Raw genomic sequence first — 20,034 nt, forward strand, 5'->3', positions numbered from 1 at the left:
GGGGGAACGAGAGAGGGGGGGGGAGCGAGAGAGGGGAGGGGCGAGAGGGGGGGGGGCGAGAGAGGGGGGGCGAGAGAGGGGGGGGCGAGAGAGTGGGGGGGGCGAGAGAGTGGGGGGGGCGAGAGAGTGGGGGGGGCGAGAGAGTGGGGGGGGGCGAGAGAGTGGGGGGGGGCGAGAGAGTGGGGGGGGGCGAGAGAGTGGGGGGGGGCGAGAGAGTGGGGGGGGGCGAGAGAGTGGGGGGGGGCGAGAGAGTGGGGGGGGGCGAGAGAGTGGGGGGGGGGGCGAGAGAGTGGGGGGGGGCGAGAGAGTGGGGGGGGGGGCGAGAGAGTGGGGGGGGGGCGAGAGAGTGGGGGGGGGGCGAGAGAGTGGGGGGGGGCGAGAGAGTGGGGGGGGGCGAGAGAGTGGGGGGGGGCGAGAGAGTGGGAGGGGGGGGCGAGAGAGTGGGGGGGGGGGCGAGAGAGTGGGAGGGGGGGGCGAGAGAGTGGGAGGGGGGGGCGAGAGAGTGGGAGGGGGGGGCGAGAGAGTGGGGGGGGGCCAGAGAGAGTGGGGGGGGGGCCAGAGAGAGTGGGGGGGGGGGCCAGAGAGAGTGGGGGGGGGGCCAGAGAGAGTGGGGGGTGGCCAGAGAGAGAGTGGGGGGGGGCCAGAGAGAGAGTGGGGGGGGGCCAGAGAGAGTGGGGGGGGGCCAGAGAGAGTGGGGGGGGGGGCCAGAGAGAGTGGGGGGGGGGGCCAGAGAGAGTGGGGGGGGGGCCAGAGAGAGTGGGGGGGGGGGCCAGAGAGAGTGGGGGGGGGGGCCAGAGAGAGTGGGGGGGGGGGCCAGAGAGTGGGGGGGGGGCCAGAGAGTGGGGGGGGGGGCCAGAGAGTGGGGGGGGGCCAGAGAGTGGGGGGGGGGCGAGAGTGGGGGGGGGGGGGCGAGAGAGTGGGGGGGGGGCGAGAGAGTGGGAGGGGGGGGCGAGAGAGTGGGAGGGGGGGGCGAGAGAGTGGGAGGGGGGGGCGAGAGAGTGGGGGGGGGGGCGAGAGAGTGGGGGGGGCCAGAGAGAGTGGGGGGGGGCCAGAGAGAGTGGGGGGGGGGGCCAGAGAGAGTGGGGGGGGGGGCCAGAGAGAGTGGGGGGGGGGGCCAGAGAGAGTGGGGGGGGGGGCCAGAGAGAGTGGGGGGGGCCAGAGAGAGTGGGGGGGGGGCCAGAGAGAGTGGGGGGGGGGCCAGAGAGAGTGGGGGGGGGGCCAGAGAGAGTGGGGGGTGGCCAGAGAGAGTGGGGGGGGGCCAGAGAGAGTGGGGGGGGGGCCAGAGAGAGTGGGGGGGGGGCCAGAGAGTGGGGGGGGGGCCAGAGAGTGGGGGGGGGCGAGAGTGGGGGGGGGGGGGCGAGAGAGTGGGGGGGGGGCGAGAGAGTGGGGGGGGGGCGAGAGAGTGGGGGGGGGGCGAGAGAGTGGGGGGGGCGAGAGAGTGGGGGGGGCGAGAGAGTGGGGGGGAGCGAGAGAGGAGGGGGGGCGAGAGAGGAGGGGGGGCGAGAGAGGAGGGGGGGCGAGAGAGGAGGGGGGGCGAGGGGGGGTGCGAGAGAGGGGGGGCGAGAGAGAGGGGGCGAGAGGGGGGGGAAGGAAGAGGGGGGCAGGCAAGGGGTGAAGGGAGAGAAAGAGGGAGAGAATGAGGGGGAGGGGCAGAGACAGAGTGGGAGGGAGAGGTGCAGAGAGGGGAGGGAGAGAGGGGAGGGAGAGAGAGAGAGAGAGAGGAAATATCCTCATCAATATCACTTCTGACCGATGGACATCTATCTGGAATTTTACATCAAGAGTGCGGGAGAGATTGACTACTTATGTACTTATATAAGCAAAAACAATGCCAAGCAAGTCTCTATATTAATGTTCAACATTGTGACATGAAAGTACGTCAATAAATTGGTCTCCCATTTAAAGCTTCTACACAAAATTGCACGTTTGTTGTTTTTTGATTAATGGTAGGATAAATTTTTAACGCCTTTATCTTTCTGAAATTTTCTCACCAGCCCCCTATGTGGGACTAAAATTGTAATGTGGCTCCTCACGCAAAAAAGTTGGACACCCCTGGATTATAGCAATTGCCTGGCCTTCATGAGCATATTTCATGAAAAGATCTATGGTAATTCAAATCAATAGACTTGATAAATAGGTAATTACCAAAGTCTCATTGACAGAGAAAAATATTCATGGTGCTTTTATTGGTAGTTAATTTGTTTAAGGTTGTATGAGGCTTTTTGAGAATTATTCATCAGTGGGCAGGCAGTTTGAGTTTTCTGTTGGCATCAAACTTGCAGTCAGTGCTGCAGCCAGACCAGGCACAATGCACCAAAAGGAGCCATTGCTTTCTCTCCAAAATTTTTGATCAGAAAGGATTTGGATCAGTTACATTTAAGTGGTGTGTTTTAAATCAAAGTGCATTCATACAGACTTAAAAATCTCCTCACTGAGATACAGTCACTGAGCCAAGAAGTTTTTTTTAAAATAGTGGGTCAGGCATTGAAGGTGTTGAAGCACTGGATGGACCAGTTTGTGGAACGTTACAGGCCACAGTCTACTTCAAGTGGCAACAATTATATGGGTTTTTGAGTCCTATGTCCAAGGGTTTGGGGAGAGTGAGTCAATTTTACTGACAGATCACTGGCAGATCTCTGAAATGTGGAAGAACTCAGGGAAACAGTCCTCCTACTCCCAAACAATACAGGGAGAAAAAAAGCAGTGATACATGTGAAGGCCAGTCAATTCATTTGGGTCTGAGAACTGAGCATGGCTTAGAAAGGGGCAACTCATTTATCTTCGGCCCAGAAGTGATCAGAACCAAAGGTATTGACTAGGAAAGGTGGACCTACTAATAAGATAGGTAACATTATTGCTTTACTTGCTCTCAAAGACAGATCTGAAGTAAGTTGCATTAGATGAAATTTGACAACTTGCTATACATTCATTTACAGTCTGTAATATACAAACATTTATTGATTTGTACATAACTTCATCTCATTACTGTCTTTTAGGTTGGTGTGCTGTTTTGCACCAAAACCACCCTTCGTGGGTGGGGCCACCAGAAAACAGCGAATCTTGAGACAGCACCACGTACAATTCCATTCTACAAGGGTGTGGCAACTTGTGGCAGTTACCGCTGCAGTAATCCTTTCCCTTGAACATCAAGGAAGTTTCTTCTAACTACAGAGATAACTGATATCCTCAGAAAACCTGCAAGGATGACTTCCAAGTTTCCATCCATCAATTGGAAAGTGGCCAAGTTAACTTGTCTCCAAGTTAAAATTGTTTAAACAGAGAGTTGAGTTGTGGCTTGTTGACTTGGCAGTATCTGAGCCAGACAAGCAAGCTGTGAAGATCCACATCGCTATTGGCAATGTCGGTTTGCATCAGCTGAATACTTCTGGGCTCACAGAAGTGGAATTAAAAGATCCCGGTAAGATTTGGTCTATGCTGGAAGATCAACTCAGGGTCAAGCTTAATTTCCGTATTTACCGTCTTGAGTTCATGTCTTTTCATCAGCCACCACACGAATCTATAATCATTATGTAAGCAGGTGTCGAGACAGGATACATGACTGCAAATTTCAGAAGCAGAACTCACACGGTGAATCACTGAATTAGTCATTGCTGCAACACCGATTGAGGCATATTAGAAGGTTCTCTTGGAGAAACCTTACGGTTACACTATTGATTCACCTACTCAAGGACGGACGCAGGTACAAAGCGATTGTTGCAGGACAACAACGTTTGCAATCTTTGTGTTCTATCCCAATGACTGGTACATTGCCCAAAGGTTCTAAATCTGGAAAAACATGCAAGAAATGTAGACTCCTACATAAGCCAAAGAGCTATCCAGCATTCTATGATGTGCCAAGCAGCACCAGAGGCGACAGTGCAAGAGAACCAAACCTGATGGGGCGAACAAGAATCGTGACAAGAGTCAAGTGGACAACAAGAAGGTACCACACCCTAATAAGCACAGGGACTGTGCTGGATACAACAGAAGACAAATTCATGAGGTAGCAAATGGAAATGACCAAGCAGATATGATCATGGTGATTGGGGTTCCATGGAATGTGAGGAGCACAATTTTCACACAGTAAATGTCACTGAATATATTAATTCCATTGCACCAGTGGAAGGATTTACATCCGTACAAATTATTTATCCCAGGAAAGAAAGTAAACATATGCTATGGGCAAAAGTCGATACAAAGGTGAACATAAATATAGTCCCTCTATGAATTCTCAAGAATATGTACCTGAACACTTGTCAAACCATGATGACACCTACGAGCACCCAGCTTACAACTTATAATGGGTTAGCAATTCCATGTTTGGGTTCCATCATGCTAGAATGTCGATACTGTTACGGTCCAATTAGGGACCATTAACTTTTGAAAAGAGAAAGTCAAATGCCCAATTACTGAAAGAATTGCGCCACAAGATTTCATGTTTTAAACAAAAAAACCTTTACTGTAAAAGAGTTAAACAAAGCAAAACACTACTTAACATGACAATTTGGAAACACATTTTAAACTTAAAATCTTAACAGAACATGAAGGCGTACACTTCAAACTAAATCTCAACAGAACACTTCTATTTGACTGTTACTTCCACCCCAAAGAATTCCCCTATACGTTACAGGATCTTGGCAATTTGTTCACTTCCGGGACTAATCCAAAATGTACCACAGTTCTTAGGAATTTACATTGAATCTACAAGAAAACACATCGAGGGCCCTGTCAACCACAATAGGGGGGAGAATCCTCAGTTGAGGAAAAAGGAAGATTTATCAGAAGTGCTGATATGAAAGGTTGCATCATCAAAACAGATACGATGGAGATGGAGAAACTGGGAGAATGTAATGGAGTCCTTACAGGCAGCCGGGTGTGAGGCAATGTAGTCAAGGTAGCTGTGAGTGTCAATGGGTTTATAATGAATACTCGTTGGTAGACTAGCCCCAGAAGTGGAGACAGAGAAGTCAAGGAAGAGAAGAGTCGGAGATGGACTTCTTTCAATCTGGTATGCTGTATTCGCTGCTCACAATGCGGTCTGCTCCATGCTGGGGAGACAAAACGCAGATTGGGTGACCGCTTTGCGGAACACCTCCATTCAGTCCGCAAGCGTGATCCCAAGCTTCTGGTCGCCTGTCACTTTAATTCTCCACCTTGTCCACGTCCTCCTGCAGTATTCCAATGAAGTTCAACTCAGGCTGGAGAAACAGCACCTCATCTTTCCATTAGGCACTTTACAGCCTCCCAACTCAACACTGAGTTCAACAATTTCAGACCGTAACCTCTGCTCCCATTTTGTTTCCTATTTCTTTGCTATCTTTGGTTTTACTGTCTTGTTTTTGCTTTCAAACAGCAGCTGCTCATTATTCTGCCATTTTCACCTCCTTTAGACACATCTTTTACTTCTTTACTTGTCCCATTATCAATTTGGCCCTGCATCACAAACTCTTTTGTCATTGAATATCTCCTGTCTTCCACCTGATCGTATACCTTCCCTTCTGTTCTTTTTCCACCATCCCTCCTTTAAAACCTATTACATCTCTAACTTTTCCCAGTTCTGATGAAAGGTCATCGACCTGAAACGTTAACTCCATTTCCCTCTCCACAGATGCTGCCAGACCTGCTGAGAATTTCCAGCATTTTCTATTTTTATTTCAAATATCCAGCATCCACAGTCCTCTGCTTTTGCACAAAATTAAAATACTAACTTCCTAAGAATATAAGAATTAATTAGTCCCCTGACTTGTTGGAGGCAGCCAGCAGTGGTCAATATATTCTCACCCTTCTGCATCCAAATGGCATGGGACTGCAGGATACACTAATATATATTTTTAAAGCTTATTTTTAAAAAACAGCATTTTTAGTTTTAGAAATTATGAATTGTAAAGGCTTTTTACACTAAGTTTTAAACTGCACATGGAACCCTTTGAACCATTCAAATATACAATTTGGAAATCACTCTGATATTCCCTTTCATTCTAAAACATTGTCCCAAATCATTCTGTACACATCCTGCCAGTGATGATAACAAACCTGGCAATGGTCAACTGTTTACAACATCTGTGCTGCCCTTTGGTACCTACTCTTACATGGTCATTCATACACAGTCTCCCTCTTCTCAGATGGTTTGAGGTAGTTTGTAGTAAAGCATTTGATGCATTCCTTCAGTCCTGCAGTGAAGCACCAGCCTAAATTTTCTACTCAAATCTTTTGGAATGGGATTTGAACCCAGAACCCTCTGAGTCAGAAGCAGGATTTGTTCTTACTGAGCCAACTGTGTCGCACAGTTAGTCACTCTGAGTTCCACAAGAAAGCAATATATTCAATATTCAGACATTGACAATTGTCTTCCATAGATGACATTTCCATGCCCCAGTCAGACAGCATCATTTTGTTCCACAAAGTATTTGTCATCATGATTTATTCTGCATCCTCTGTTTCCAGTTGCAAGACGACCTGGAGAAGCTTTATTTTGCGCATTTCACAGTCTCCATAGAAAAGTTTCATTGACAATTATAAGTTTTTGCATTTTTATTTGGAATATTGTTCAATATATAATGACTATTTAAAAAAATATATATTTCAAAAAGCCTGATTAGGATCATTCAATACAGCCTGGATGTCCCCAATACTGAAGATGAGTAAAATTAAGCAAATGCTGCCCTCTGTAGAGATCATGTAAAATAACACTGATAGCGATTCAAATCTCATAATTAAAAACAACTAATGTGAAAGAAATTTAATTTTTAGTTAGTAAATAAAGTTAAGAGAAAAGCTAAAAATCATTGCTATGATTTGGGGATAACTTGATCAACCTCACTCCTGAGGTGCTTATATCTGAATATCAAATTATATATTATCTAACACTTTGCTTTTTAAACTTTTTTCTCTTATACAAGTTAAAATTTGCTTTGGTAATTTTTTTGAGCAGATGAAATAGATGGCTTTACTTAAATAGAATGGATCAATGATCATGCTGACCACATAGTGCTGCAACAGTAACAGTACTCCAACTTGGTTTTAGTGCAGAATTCTGTTTACTTTGAACTTTGAAACATCTCTGTGAATATAAAAAAATACAACTCATGTAATTGCTAATAATTTAATAGTTATGAAAACAATGGCATGGGTTTTCCTGTGGCAAATTTTGTAATGATTCCATTTGGCATCATTCGGGACTGCAAATAAAATAGCTTCACCAATGGGGCTCTCATTGGCTATGACAATTAATCAAGCCTGTGGTTGGAGTTGGGTCATAAGATGTAGAAGAAATAGAATTAGACTTTTAACCAAAGACATTTGGGAAATGGAAAACCTTTTTTTCAAATAGCCAGTGTCACCAGCAAGCACCTTCATATCTGTCTCAAGCAATTCTACATCTCTATTGACCAACAACATGCTTCAAGTTCAAGACAGCGCCCCCAGACATCAGTGAGATATTCTCATGACAGTGAACCTATCATTTCTCAGAACTAAAATTGGCAATTACTGATTTTGTGCTGGAGATCCATGCCCATTAGGAATTAAACTCCTTAATAGCATTTCACATTGGGCATTTACAACCAACAGATAGGAGACCTTCAGACCTATGGAATAAATTCAGGCTCCAGAAATGAAAGGCAATATCTAACCCAGTTATCGAATCAGTCTTTTATTTTTAATTGCTGACAACGGTTATAAGGCAAAATAAATATAGATCCCAAAATTCCTAGGGTTGGAGAAAGAGTAAAAAGCATGATTTCGACTGTAGGAAATCAAGAATTTTGGATGAAGCTTGATTCCATTGGGATTTACAGAACCCTTGAAATTCTGGTGAGGTGGAAGCCAGACGTCCTGCCATTCCAAGCAGGTGTATGTGCAGAACCTCAACTATCTTAGTCTACATCAATAGAGGCTTTCTTGGCCAATTTCTCTTTGCCTAAAAAAGTCTGGGGGCACCACAACTGGTTTGGCACAATGCAGCAGCCCTAATTAAGTAAATGCGATTTTGGATGAGTTCAATGGCTTTGGACAAGGAAAAATGGGAGTTAACTTTTGCTGTACTTGTGGAGTAGGCCCCCAGGCATTTTAGGACCAAAGTCCTTTTTAAAAATGGCACCTTCTTCAGACACAGAAGGAATGTTGTTCATGCACAGTACTGCAAAGATTCAATTTTCTTTGTGTTACCACGTTTATCAATTTGGCACAGAATTCACTGTTAGGCGCAAAGTGTATCAGTCACTTTTCTACATTAACATTCCTTTTTTGTTCTCTATTAAAAAGCTCAAAACATTGCCAACAGAATAATTAAATCTGAATTAATGTGAACACTGAGATATACAAGTGTTCTTGTAATGCATACATTTTTGCCATGTATAATTATATATATCTTAAATTTAATTATTGTGGTTTTTGAAGTCTTGCTTATTCCTGATGTTCACTTATTGCACCTTTGTTTCGAAGACATTATTTCCTTTTCATCAGTTATAAATAAGGAATATGACAGAGAATTCATTGCTCCTGTTCAAAATTTACACCCAGGACATCAATTCCATTACTTATATAAGCAACATAGTCCTTTGTTTGTGCAAGAGCCTAAAGCTGCCTGAACTAGATGTTGCCATCACAAATAAGCCAAAACAGAATTTTAAGCTACATTAAAAAGGCGATTGTAATGGGGAAAGTAAAGAAACAAAGGGAAGGGCTTAGAGGAGGTGTAAATAGGAATAGGGCTTAGAGGAGGTGTAAATAGGAATAGCACAATCATTACACAGAGCTGCTATCCAGAAAAAAATGGGAGCACTGGTTATAGAACCATAGAAAAGTTACAGCACAGAAAGAGGCCATTCAGCCCATCGTGTCTGCGCCGGCTGAAAAAACTAGCTGCCCAATCTAATCCCACATTCCAGCACCTGATCCATAGCCTTGCAGGTTACAGCACTTCCGGTGCAGGTCCAGGTACCTTTTAAATAAGTTGAGCGTTTCTGCCTCCACCACCGATCTGGGCAGTGAATTCCAGACACCCAACACCCTGTGGGTGAAAAAGTTTTTCCTTATGTCCCCTCTAATCCTTCTACCAATCACCTTCAATCTGTGCCCCCTGGTAATTGACCTCTCCGCTAGGGGAAACAGGTCCTTCCTGTCTACTCTATCTAGGTCCCTCATAATTTTGTACACTTCAATCAAGTCACCCCTCAGCCTCCTCTGTTCTAAGGAAAACAATCCTAGCCGATCCAATCTTTCCTCATAGCTGCAACTTTCAAGCCCTGGCAACATTCTTGTAAATCTCCTCTGTACTCTTTCCAGAGCAATTATGTCCTTCCTGTAATGTGGTGACCAGAACTGTACGCAATACTCCAGCTGTGGCCTATCCAGCATTTTATACAGTCCCAACATTACATCCCTGCTTTTGTATTCTATATCTTGGCCAATAAAGGAAAGCATTCCATATGCCTCCTTCACCACTCTAGCTACCTGTCCTGCCATCTTCAGGGGTCTGTGAACATGCACTCCAAGGTTTCTCACTTCTTCTACCCCTCTCAATATCCTCCCATTTATTGTGTATTCCCTCGCTTTGTTTGCCCTCCCCAAACGCATTACTTATCTGGATTGAATTCCATTTGCCACTCCCACCCACTCAACCAAACCATTGATTCTGGAGTCTACAGCTATCCTCTTCACTATCAACGACACGGCCAATTTTTGTGTCATCAGCAAATTTCCCAATCATGCCTCCCACATTTAAATCTAAATCATTAATATAGACCACAAACAGCAAGGGACCCAACACTGAGCCCTGTGGAATGCCATTGGAAACTGCTTTCCATTTACAAAAACATCCGTTGACTACTACCCTTCGTTTTCAGTCACTGAGCCAATTTTGGATCCAACTCGCCACATTCCCCTGTATCCAATGGGCTTTCATTTTACTGACCAGTCTGCCATGTGGGACCTTGTCAAATGCCTTAATAAAATCCATGTCGACCACATCCACTGCCCTACCCCCATCAATCTTCCTTGTTACTTCCTCAAAAAACTCAAATTTACTAAGGCACGACCTTCTCTTAACAAATCCATGCTGACTGTCCCTGATTAATTTGTGTCTAAGTGGCAGTTTAACCTATCTCTCAGAATTGATTCTAATAATTTGCCCACCACCAAGGTCAGATTGACTGGCCTATAATAAAAAGGCCTATAATCCCTCACACTCTTTTTAAACAATGGTACAACGTTGGCAGACCTCTAGTCCTCTGATACTCCGCCTGTATCTAGTGAGGATTTGAAGATGATCCTCAGAGCATCCGCTATTTCCTCCCTGGCTTCAAAGAACAAAAAGAACAAAGAACAGTACAGCACAGGAACAGGCCATTCGGCCCTCCAAGCCTGCGCCGATCTTGATGCCTGCCTAAACTAACACCTTCTGCACTTCCGGGGCCCATATCCCTCTATTCCCTTCCTATTCATATATATGTCAAGATGTCTCTTAAACTTCGCTATCGTATCTGCTTCCACCACCTCCCCTGGCAGCAAGTTCCAGGCACTCACCACCCTCTGTGTAAAAAAGAAATTCACACAGCAACCCCCAAATGTAAAATAAACAGATTCACACAGCAACCCCCACGTGTAAAATAAACAGATTCACACAGCTTCCTTTAACAACCTGGGATGCAATCCATCCGGCCCTGGTGATGTATCCACTTTAAGGATGTCAGACCCTCTAGTACTTCATTTCTCATTATGCTTATCCAATCTAATATTTCATATTCCTCCCTCTCCTTTGTGAAGATAGAGACAAAGTACTCATTAAGAACCCTGCCCACATCTTCTGCGTCCACGCATAAGTTCCCTTGTACATCTCTGATAGGCCCTAATCTTTCCTTAGTTATCCTCTTGCTCTTAATGTACTGATAAAACACCTTTGGGTTTCCTTGATGTTACCTGCCAATAATTTTTCATGTCCTCTCTTGGCTTTCCTAATTTCCTTTTTTACTTCACCCCTGCACTTGCTATACTCCTCGAGGCTTTCTGAAGTATTAAGTTTTTTGTGAATGTCATAAGCTTTCTTTTTCTGCTTTGCCTGTATGCTTCTAGATAACCAGGGGGCTCTAGATTTGGCTGTACCACCCTTTATCTTTGTGGGGACATGTCTACACTGTGCCTGTAGAATCTTGCTTTTGAATGCCTCCCACTGGTTTGCCACTGATTTTCCTTCAAGTAGCTGTATCCAGTCCACTTTTGCCAGATCATCTCTCAGCTTCACAAAATTTGCCTTGCCCCAATTTAGAACTTTTACTCCTGTTTTATCTTTGTCCTTGTCCATGATTATGCTGAAGCTAACTGTATTGTGGTCACTATATTGCGTGCAGTTCTGGTCACCGCATTATAGGAAGGATGTGGAAGCTTTGGAAAGGGTGCAGAGGAGATTTACTAGGATGTTGCCTGGTATGGAGGGAAGGTCTTACGAGGAAAGGCTGAGGGACTTGAGGTTGTTTTCGTTGGAGAGAAGGAGGAGGAGAGGTGACTTAATAGAGACATATAAGATAATCAGAGGGTTAGATAGGGTGGATAGTGAGAGTCTTTTTTCTCGGATGGTGATGGCAAACACGAGGGGACATAGCTTTAAGTTGAGGGGTGATAGATATAGGACAGATGTCAGAGGTAGTTTCTTTACTCAGAGAGTAGTAGGGGCGTGGAACGCCCTGCCTGCAACAGTAGTAGACTCGCCAACTTTAAGGGCATTTAAATGGTCATTGGATAGACATATGGATGAAAATGGAATAGTGTAGGTCAGATGGTTTCACAGGTCGGCGCAACAACGAGGGCCGAAGGGCCTGTACTGCGCTGTAATGTTCTAATTCTATATCCAAAATGGTCACCCACTGCTACTTTATTCACTTGCCCAGCTTCATTTCCGAAGACTAAATTGAGAATTGCACCCCCTCTCATTCAGCTTGTTATGTGCTAGCTAAAAAGGTTCTCTTGAATACAGTTGAAGAATTTTGTGCCCTTCACATTGTTTGTATCCCACAATTATTTCCCTATTGTTTTTGCACTCAGAAATTTGCCTACATTTTTGTTCTTCTATCTCCCTCTCACTATTTGGGGCTCGAGTTTTTTTTAACTGACTCCAGAAGCTGTCTGAGCGTGTCTACCCTGAGGCACAGTGCAGCATTCGAGCAGAGAGATCCACCATTGACATGCTGTTCTCCCTTCGCCAACTACAGGAGAAATGCCGTGAACAACAGATGCCCCTCTACGTTGCTTTCATAGATCTCACCAAAGCCTTTGACCTCGTCAGCAGACATGGTCTCTTCAGACTACTAGCAAAGATTGGATGCCCACCAAAGCTACTAATTATCATCACCTCATTCCATGACAATATGAAAGGCACAATTCAGCATAGCAGTGCCTCATCTATCCTTTCCTATCCTGAGTGGCGTCAAACAGGACGGTGTTCTCGCACCTACACTGTTTGGGATCATCTTCTCACTGCTGCTCTCACATGCGCTCAAGTCTTCAGAAGAAAGAATTTTCCTCCACACATGATCAGATGGCAAGTTGTTCAACCTTGCCCGTCTAAGAGCGAAGACCAAAGTATGGAAAGTCCTCATCAGGGAACTCCTCTTTGCTGACGATGCTGCATGAACATCCCACACAGAAGAGTGTCTGCAGAGACGCATCGACAGGATTGTGGCTGCCTGCAACAAAGTTGGCCTAACCACCAGCCTCAAGAAAACGAACATCATGGGACAGGACGTCAGAAATGCTCCATCCATCAATATCGGCAACCACGCTCTGGAAGTGGTTCAAGAGTTCACCTACCTAGTCTCAACTATCACCAGTAACCTGTCTCTCGATGCAGAAATCAACAAGCGCATGGGAAAGGCGTCTGCTGCTATGTCCAGACTGGCCAAGAGGGTGTGGGAAAATGGCGTACTGACACGGAACACAAAAGTCCGAGTGTTTCAAGCCGGTGTCCTCAGTACCTACGGCAGCGAGGCCTGGACAATGTATGTCAGCCAAGAGCAACTTCTCAACTCACTCCATCTTCGCTGCCTCTGGAGAATCCTTGGCATCAGGTTGCAGGACCATATCTCCAACGCAGAAGTCCTCGAGGCGGCCAACATCCCCAGAATATACACCTTACTGAGCCAGCGGAGCTTGAGATGGCTTGGCCATGTGAGCCGCTGGAAGATGGCAGGATCCCCAAGGACGCATTGTACAGCAAGCTCATCACTGGTATCAGACCCACCAGCCGTCCATGTCTCCGCTTTAAAGACGTCTGCAAACGCGACATGAAGTCCTGTGACATTGACCACAAGTCATGGAAGTCAGTTGCCAGTGATCACCAGAGCTGGCGGACAGCCTTAAAGGCGGGGCTAAAGAGTGGCGAGTTGAAGAGACTTTGCAGTTGGCAGGAAAAAAGACAGAAGTGCAAGGAGAGAGCCAACTGTGTAACAGTCCCAACAACCAATTTTATCTGCAGCACCTGTGGAAGAGTCTGTCACTCTAGAATTGGCCTTTATAGCCACTCCAGGCGCTGCTCCACAAAGCACTGACCACCTCTAGGCGTTTACCCATTGTCTCCCGAGACAAGGAGGCCAAAGAAGAAGAAGATCGTACAAACCTAGTAGTGTGGCTGCCACTTTTTTATTTCTGAGCTCAACCCATATGGCCTCATATGATGATTCATTTAACATCTAATCCCTCCTCACAGCTGATAGTGATTTCTTAACCAAAAATGCTACACCCCCTCCTTTTTAATCCCCCTCTCTATTCTGCCTGTAAACTCAAAATCTAGGGATGTCGAGCTGCCATTTTTGCCCATCTTTAAGCCAAGTTTCTGTTATAGCAATGATATTGTGTTGCCATGCATCTATCTGTGCCCTCAGCTCATCGGCTTTATTTGCTATACTCCTTGCATTTAAATAAATACCCTTTAACACTGCCAAATTCCTGTGCTGCACACTTTTTAACCTTAGCTTCTTCTGTCTTTCAGAGCCACTCACTAACTTTCTGCCTCCCATTCCCTGCCCTGAATTTGTCCTATCTGAAACTTCCCTCAGGTTCCCATCCCCCTGCCAAACTAATTTAAACCATTCCCAACTGATCTGAAATATGATCTGAAATTGTTGATCTCAATATTCCAGAAAGCCAAGTGGTGAAGGATAGAACTGGAGCCAATCTTTGCACATTTTTACAAGATTTTATTTAGAAATACACAATACAAACATGCACCTTCTAACCCAACAACCATAGTTCCAATCTGTTCCTATTTATAGGAGCACAACTGATTCCCCAGTTAATGCCCACCATCTTCATACAATCAAACTCATTTAATATACAATTAATAAAGTATCTAATCAAAAGATGTGATATTCCTCTAGCTTCATTGGAACTTCTCTTCCCACTTTCCTTCTCTCTGTACTTGTTTAAAACCTATTACATCTCTAATTTTTTCCAGTTCAGACTAAAGGTCATTGACCTGAAGTGTTAATTCTTTCTCTCTCCAAAGATGCTACCTGATTTGCTGAGCATTTTCTGTTTTTACATGCAAACCTAGATCCTATTATTTAGAAGCACAGAATATGGGTATAATTTGATAGATTTTCAGCCTACACCCATTGTCACTTGATTTTAGCTCTCCTGCACAAAAATATTCTGAACTTTAATTTTTCAATTCTCATTTTAAATTTATCAAATAATTATCTTTTGGTGTGATCCTTGCAATCTACAATATGATTGTTACTTTGCTTTGCAATTAGTTTGTGGGGATTAAAAAGTACAGGAAACTGAAAAGAAAATTGAATTGCATTTTATTTATTGGGCCATTTTAAACCACAGTCCTCCTATGGTCACCAAAATGCAATAATCAAAATACTTATAATATTGAAGGCACCACAACAAATTCCAGAGTTGTAATTATTTTTCTCAGAGGTACATTGAAATCATCAGGTAACAGGTAGGAAATTTCAAACAAGATATTTGATCCATTACTTTTATATCTATATATCCTGTTGCCGGATTTATAAATGCTTTTATATAACATGTCAATTCATGCTGACAATGACCATGACCTCACCTCCTCAAGGAGGTGATCCTGAATTCAACTCTGAGGTACTGATCAATATGTTTCATTTCAATGTGAGCTGGAGGTCCAATGTTACCCCTCTCTGCCAGCTCTGACCATCCAATTGTAGATCAGAGTTTCTCATAGACATTTTTCTGATGTTTGCATACCTTTCACAATACCAGTTCTTTCTGAACACTGATGCATTTCTTCTTATGTTGTCATACTGCTTGTCCTCAACCCCATTCTTTTCCTTCTCTATTCCTCCCTGCTTTTTGTTTCCCTACTCTCCGTTCTTACTATTTCCAGTCTTCCTAGATAGTATCAACTTTACTGCTTAGTTATGTTGGATAATTGAAATCCATTTACTATTCTTCAGTCTTAGAACTTTCAATCTCTTATCTATTATATAATGTTTGCTCTCCATACAATATATTTCCAGCATCTGATGTCTGCCCAAAGATTACAACCATAATTCATGTGCCTGATGCACCGCGAGTAATTTATACAGAATTGATAAATCGCGAGCAGAAAATATGTTGCAAAATTCAGAAAATTATAAATACTATGAAGTAAGTTAGCCCTACAAAGGCAATAATTAACCTTCAATGAAACACTTGGCATCCTCATCAAACATGAACTAGTTAATAAGCAATCAGCAGGAGGTACTAATCTACTACTTTTTATCCCAATTTGCCTCACTTGGATGCCCATCACTGAATCACATGTTGTTGAACAACATAACAGTACTCTGTCAAGGCACTTCATGCTGTGAAGTCTTTCCAATTAACATGTTTTATATCTTTCTATCTCTCTCAAGGCTAGATTTTCTGGGGCCAGTTAAGTGGTTACAAAAAACGCTGCCTTCAAAGGGAAAAGATGAAAAAGTAAGTACTTGATAACGCACAATGTTATTTCAGCTAAAATATCGATACGAGTAAAGATGATGTTGTACCAGTCAATGTTTCAGTACAAATGCAGAGTCAAATCACAGACGTCCCCAGTTTTCTCCAATCCATAGCTATCAAAAGGGAGCTTTGTTTTGGTATGTGAAGTTTTCCACTGGAAATATTTATGAGATGCATAAACTCATCACAAGACATTCATCCCACTGAATCATGTGCACTCACTGACACCAACACGTCCAAGGGGTGCTGCAGTATGCTTAACGCAGCAAATTCTCAGGATAATGCAAGTACAAAAACGACAAAAAGGACCTAAAAACTTTGGACTCTCTGCACTGACAGCTGATCTCTCCTTCTGACCCCACTGTAGCATCCAGGATCAGGACAGTGTCATCTATTTTAACTAATATACCATAGAATCATAGAAATTTACAGCATAGAAGGAGGCCATTTTGCCCAACGTGTCCACGCTGACCAACAAGCAGCCACCCAGCCTAATCCCACTTTGCAGCTCCTGGTCCGTAGCAGTGCAGGCTAGGGAACTTCAGGTGCATATTTAAGTACTTTTTAAATGTTATGAGGGTTTCTGCCACTACCACCCTTTCAGGCAGTGAGTTCCAGACCCCACCAGCTTCTGGGTGAAAAGATTTCCCCATGAATGCCCTCTGAACGTCCTACCTCCTAAATCCATGCTCCCTGATTATGGACCCCTCAACCAAGGGGAAGTGGACCTTCCTATCCACTCTACCTAGACCCCTCATAATTTTATGCACTTCAATTAGGTCTCCCCTTAGCCTCCTCTGTTTCAAAGGAAACAACCCCAGCCTATCCAATCTTTCCTCATAACTAAAATTCTCCAGTCAAGGCAACATCCTCGTAAATCTCCTCTGTACCCTCTCTAGTGCAATCATATCTTTCCTATAGTGCAGTGACCAGAACTGCATGTAATACTCCAGTTGTGGCCTAACTAGTGTTTTATACAGTTCCAGCATAGTCTCTCAGCTCTTAGATTGTATACCTCCACTGATAAAGGCAAATATGGGCGTATCTTTGGCATGCCCACTGTGGGGTGTGGGGGTGGTTGTGGTGGTTCAGCGAAAAGCCAGATGTGGCACCAGTTACTAGCAGCCCAACCCCAAAGGATACAGCTCTGCTTATGATCAAGCCCCTCTCTGTAAGACAGATGATCTAAACAAATTTAGGAAAGAGTCAATTCCAGAAGCTTCCAGACAATGCCCAAGCATGAAGACCCCAATGGACTCCAGTTCAACGCCAAGGACCCTGGTTGCTGGTTTCTCCCCTGGTCTTCATATTACCCACAAGAGGCTGGAACTATAGAAATCCAGCAGGAGAAGCTCTCCCTATGGCCCCACCTACTTATCACATCATAAGCCTCGTGTTTGTCAACCCAAGGCCCCAACAGAAACTGAGCACCATCGCCTTTCCACACTGGACCTCTTGCACCTATTTTACCTCTCATCATACCTGCTCTCCCCACAGACCCCAGAGAAATTATCAGAGGAATGCAGAAATCTGCATTGATTGTACTCAAACATTTAAGTGTTATGAACATTATATTTCATTGGATTCATAGAAATAGTTATGCAATTTATAGATCGGCAGTCAGAATTATAAAGTTGCATAGAATTTTAACCCTTTCTGCAGAACCCTTTTCTAATAGTCCACTCAAAAATTTCCTCTGCTGGACTTTAGTTTTAACTTTTCTTAACTACACAAAGATCATGTAAAAATAAATGCAAATATTTAAAATAGCCAAAATGAAGTAATAACATTAATTTTGGTTTAACCAACCTTGTAACAGCAGATAGTCAGATAATGCACCTTGTTCCTGACAATCTTGTTGCTGAAACTTTCCATTCTTGTTGCTGAGATTTTGTAGTGAAGTATTTTCTTCATTCAAATTTTGCCCCACATCTATTTCTTTAGACGTCATGCAGCTGTGAATAGATGTGTATGGCTTTGAACAGTCCTCTTGCATAGCTTTATGTTCTGTTTCTAATATAGTTAGTGGAAGAATCCTGTGATGGAGCTGAGGACTAGGTAATCCTGAGGTCAAAGGGGATGAAACAGGAGACACGTGATGCTGTGCATTGTCAGCAGGATATGGGTTGTTAAAAATATTACTAACTGTTGTTAGTAAAGATAAAGAATCACTTTTGTTGTTTTCTTTAAAATTGTCATTCAAGGAAACTCCATCAACAGATTGAAGTGGCTTTCGAAACATTTTTTCTTTTACTTCTAGTACATCTTCCCTTAATAAACCTTTATTGTCACAAGTCCGATTCCTTGAACTTGCATGCGATTTGCCCTTTTCCACTCTCTGCCATTCACCTGCTTCATGAAATCGGTCGGTCTCAACAACATTTATCAGGTGCTTGTTGACATATCCACTGAATGTCTGTGAATTTGGATTCATTTGTATTTTTTCATTGGCAGGTTCAAATACTTTTCTACTGTTATCCATCTTCCTTTCACACATCATATTATTATCACATTCTATGTCTGTCACAGGTACTGTGACAACACTACAGCTGGTCAAGGTTTCACTCTGCATTCCAGTAACCACTCTGGAAATATTTTGTTCCTCAATGCAACATTTCATTGATTCACCTGCCAAAGATACACAATTTTTGCTTTCTCCAGGTCTCGAAATAGCTGGAATAACTTTTTGCACAACCACGCCTGCATCCTGTATTTTGGCCACTACTATGGCTACTGTGTTCTCATTAGTTGACCCATCTCCAGAGTGATGCTTGTCGTATTCTGAAGATAAATTTGTCACCAACATTGTAGTGCTGGACTTTTCAAGTAAGTTCTCAGTTGTCTGTTTGCTTTGCATGAAATTACCACGCTGCTGTTGCAGGTCTTTTATGGTGTCTTGCAGATCATTCAATAAACTGTTGCTACTGGTCACTAAATCTTCAGTAATAAATTCATCGTCACACTCTGACATAAAGCTGCAAACATCAGTATCTAACCCAATTGTTCTTGTGTTATCCTGAAAATCCAAATTGCCTCTTGGTAGCTCTGACAGCAAGTCAATACCAACCATGGCTGGCTGAAGGCTTTTGCTTTTAGTATAATTAACTGAATTAGGAGAATTGCTTACAGTGTTTTTCATGCACATCTCCTCTCTCAGAAGTGATATTTCTTTTGCATTTATAATAGATGGCTCTGATCCCACAAAAGATTTATTTTTTACAGTTTTACATGAAGGCTGCTCAGTGTTTTCTCTTCTTCTGCCAAGCTTTTTCAGCTTTTTGATTTTAGCATCTGTTTTCTTACGGTCATGAGTCGTTGACACCGAATGTTGCAGATCCAATGCACCATAATCTTCTTCCCACTCACTATGCTTATTTTCAGTCTCTTGAACATCTTCAAATTTTCCATCTTGATTTCCCATGTTCAAAACTAGACTATAAGCTGTCCTTGTAGTTAACGCATCAGCAAATATTGTCTGTTTTTCAACTGGGCATAAGGACACAGCACAGAGTTCCTTATCAGTATTAGTTGTGGCAGTTTGCTTCTGAATGTAAGTAGTGTTGTCAGAGCACAAGCCTCTCTGTTTTCCAGTCCCTGACTCCTCCTCCTCCGCTTGATTGTCCTCTGGAAAACATTTCATGGAGACATCTAGCAAAGTACTGCACTTGTAAGGAATCCATCTGGCTTCTCCTCCAGGGCAATAGAAGTTGATGAAACAAAGCTCTTTGATAGGTTTATGTAACTGTTGGGTAGTATGAGTGACTTCCATTATGGATGATGCATCATCCAACTATTTACACACTAAATTTAAGTGATCAGAATTTGAAAAGTCTGACTAAAATTAATCATGTGATAATTAGGCTCCACTGGAGACTTGATTTTCATCTTCATTGTGTCATGATCCTGCAAAAGAATTTAATAAAATGTTTTTAATGCAGTAAGCACCACTATCAATGCTGGCAAAATATTTTCGGTTTGAAAAATCATTTATTTATATTTGTATGCAGTATGCTTGTTATTTGATAGAATCAGACCTAAGTGTGAAATATTAGTGAAAAACATGCAAACCAGATGTAG

General features: G+C 43.5%; 1 protein-coding gene across 1 annotated transcript in view; it reads right to left on the reverse strand.

Moving 5' to 3' along the window:
- Window positions 1–19,791, reverse strand: part of fmn1 (formin 1) — a 578,693-nt gene extending 558,902 nt beyond the window's left edge. Inside the window, exon 1 of the mRNA XM_068039414.1 lies at window positions 17,767–19,791. Coding sequence (XP_067895515.1) covers window positions 17,767–19,726 — 1,960 coding nt within the window. The 5' untranslated portion in view covers window positions 19,727–19,791. The remainder of the gene's footprint in view (window positions 1–17,766) is intronic.
- Window positions 19,792–20,034: the final 243 nt, after the last annotated feature.

This window comes from Heterodontus francisci, chromosome 9 (genome assembly GCF_036365525.1).
Source record: "Heterodontus francisci isolate sHetFra1 chromosome 9, sHetFra1.hap1, whole genome shotgun sequence".
NCBI lineage: Eukaryota > Metazoa > Chordata > Chondrichthyes > Heterodontiformes > Heterodontidae > Heterodontus > Heterodontus francisci.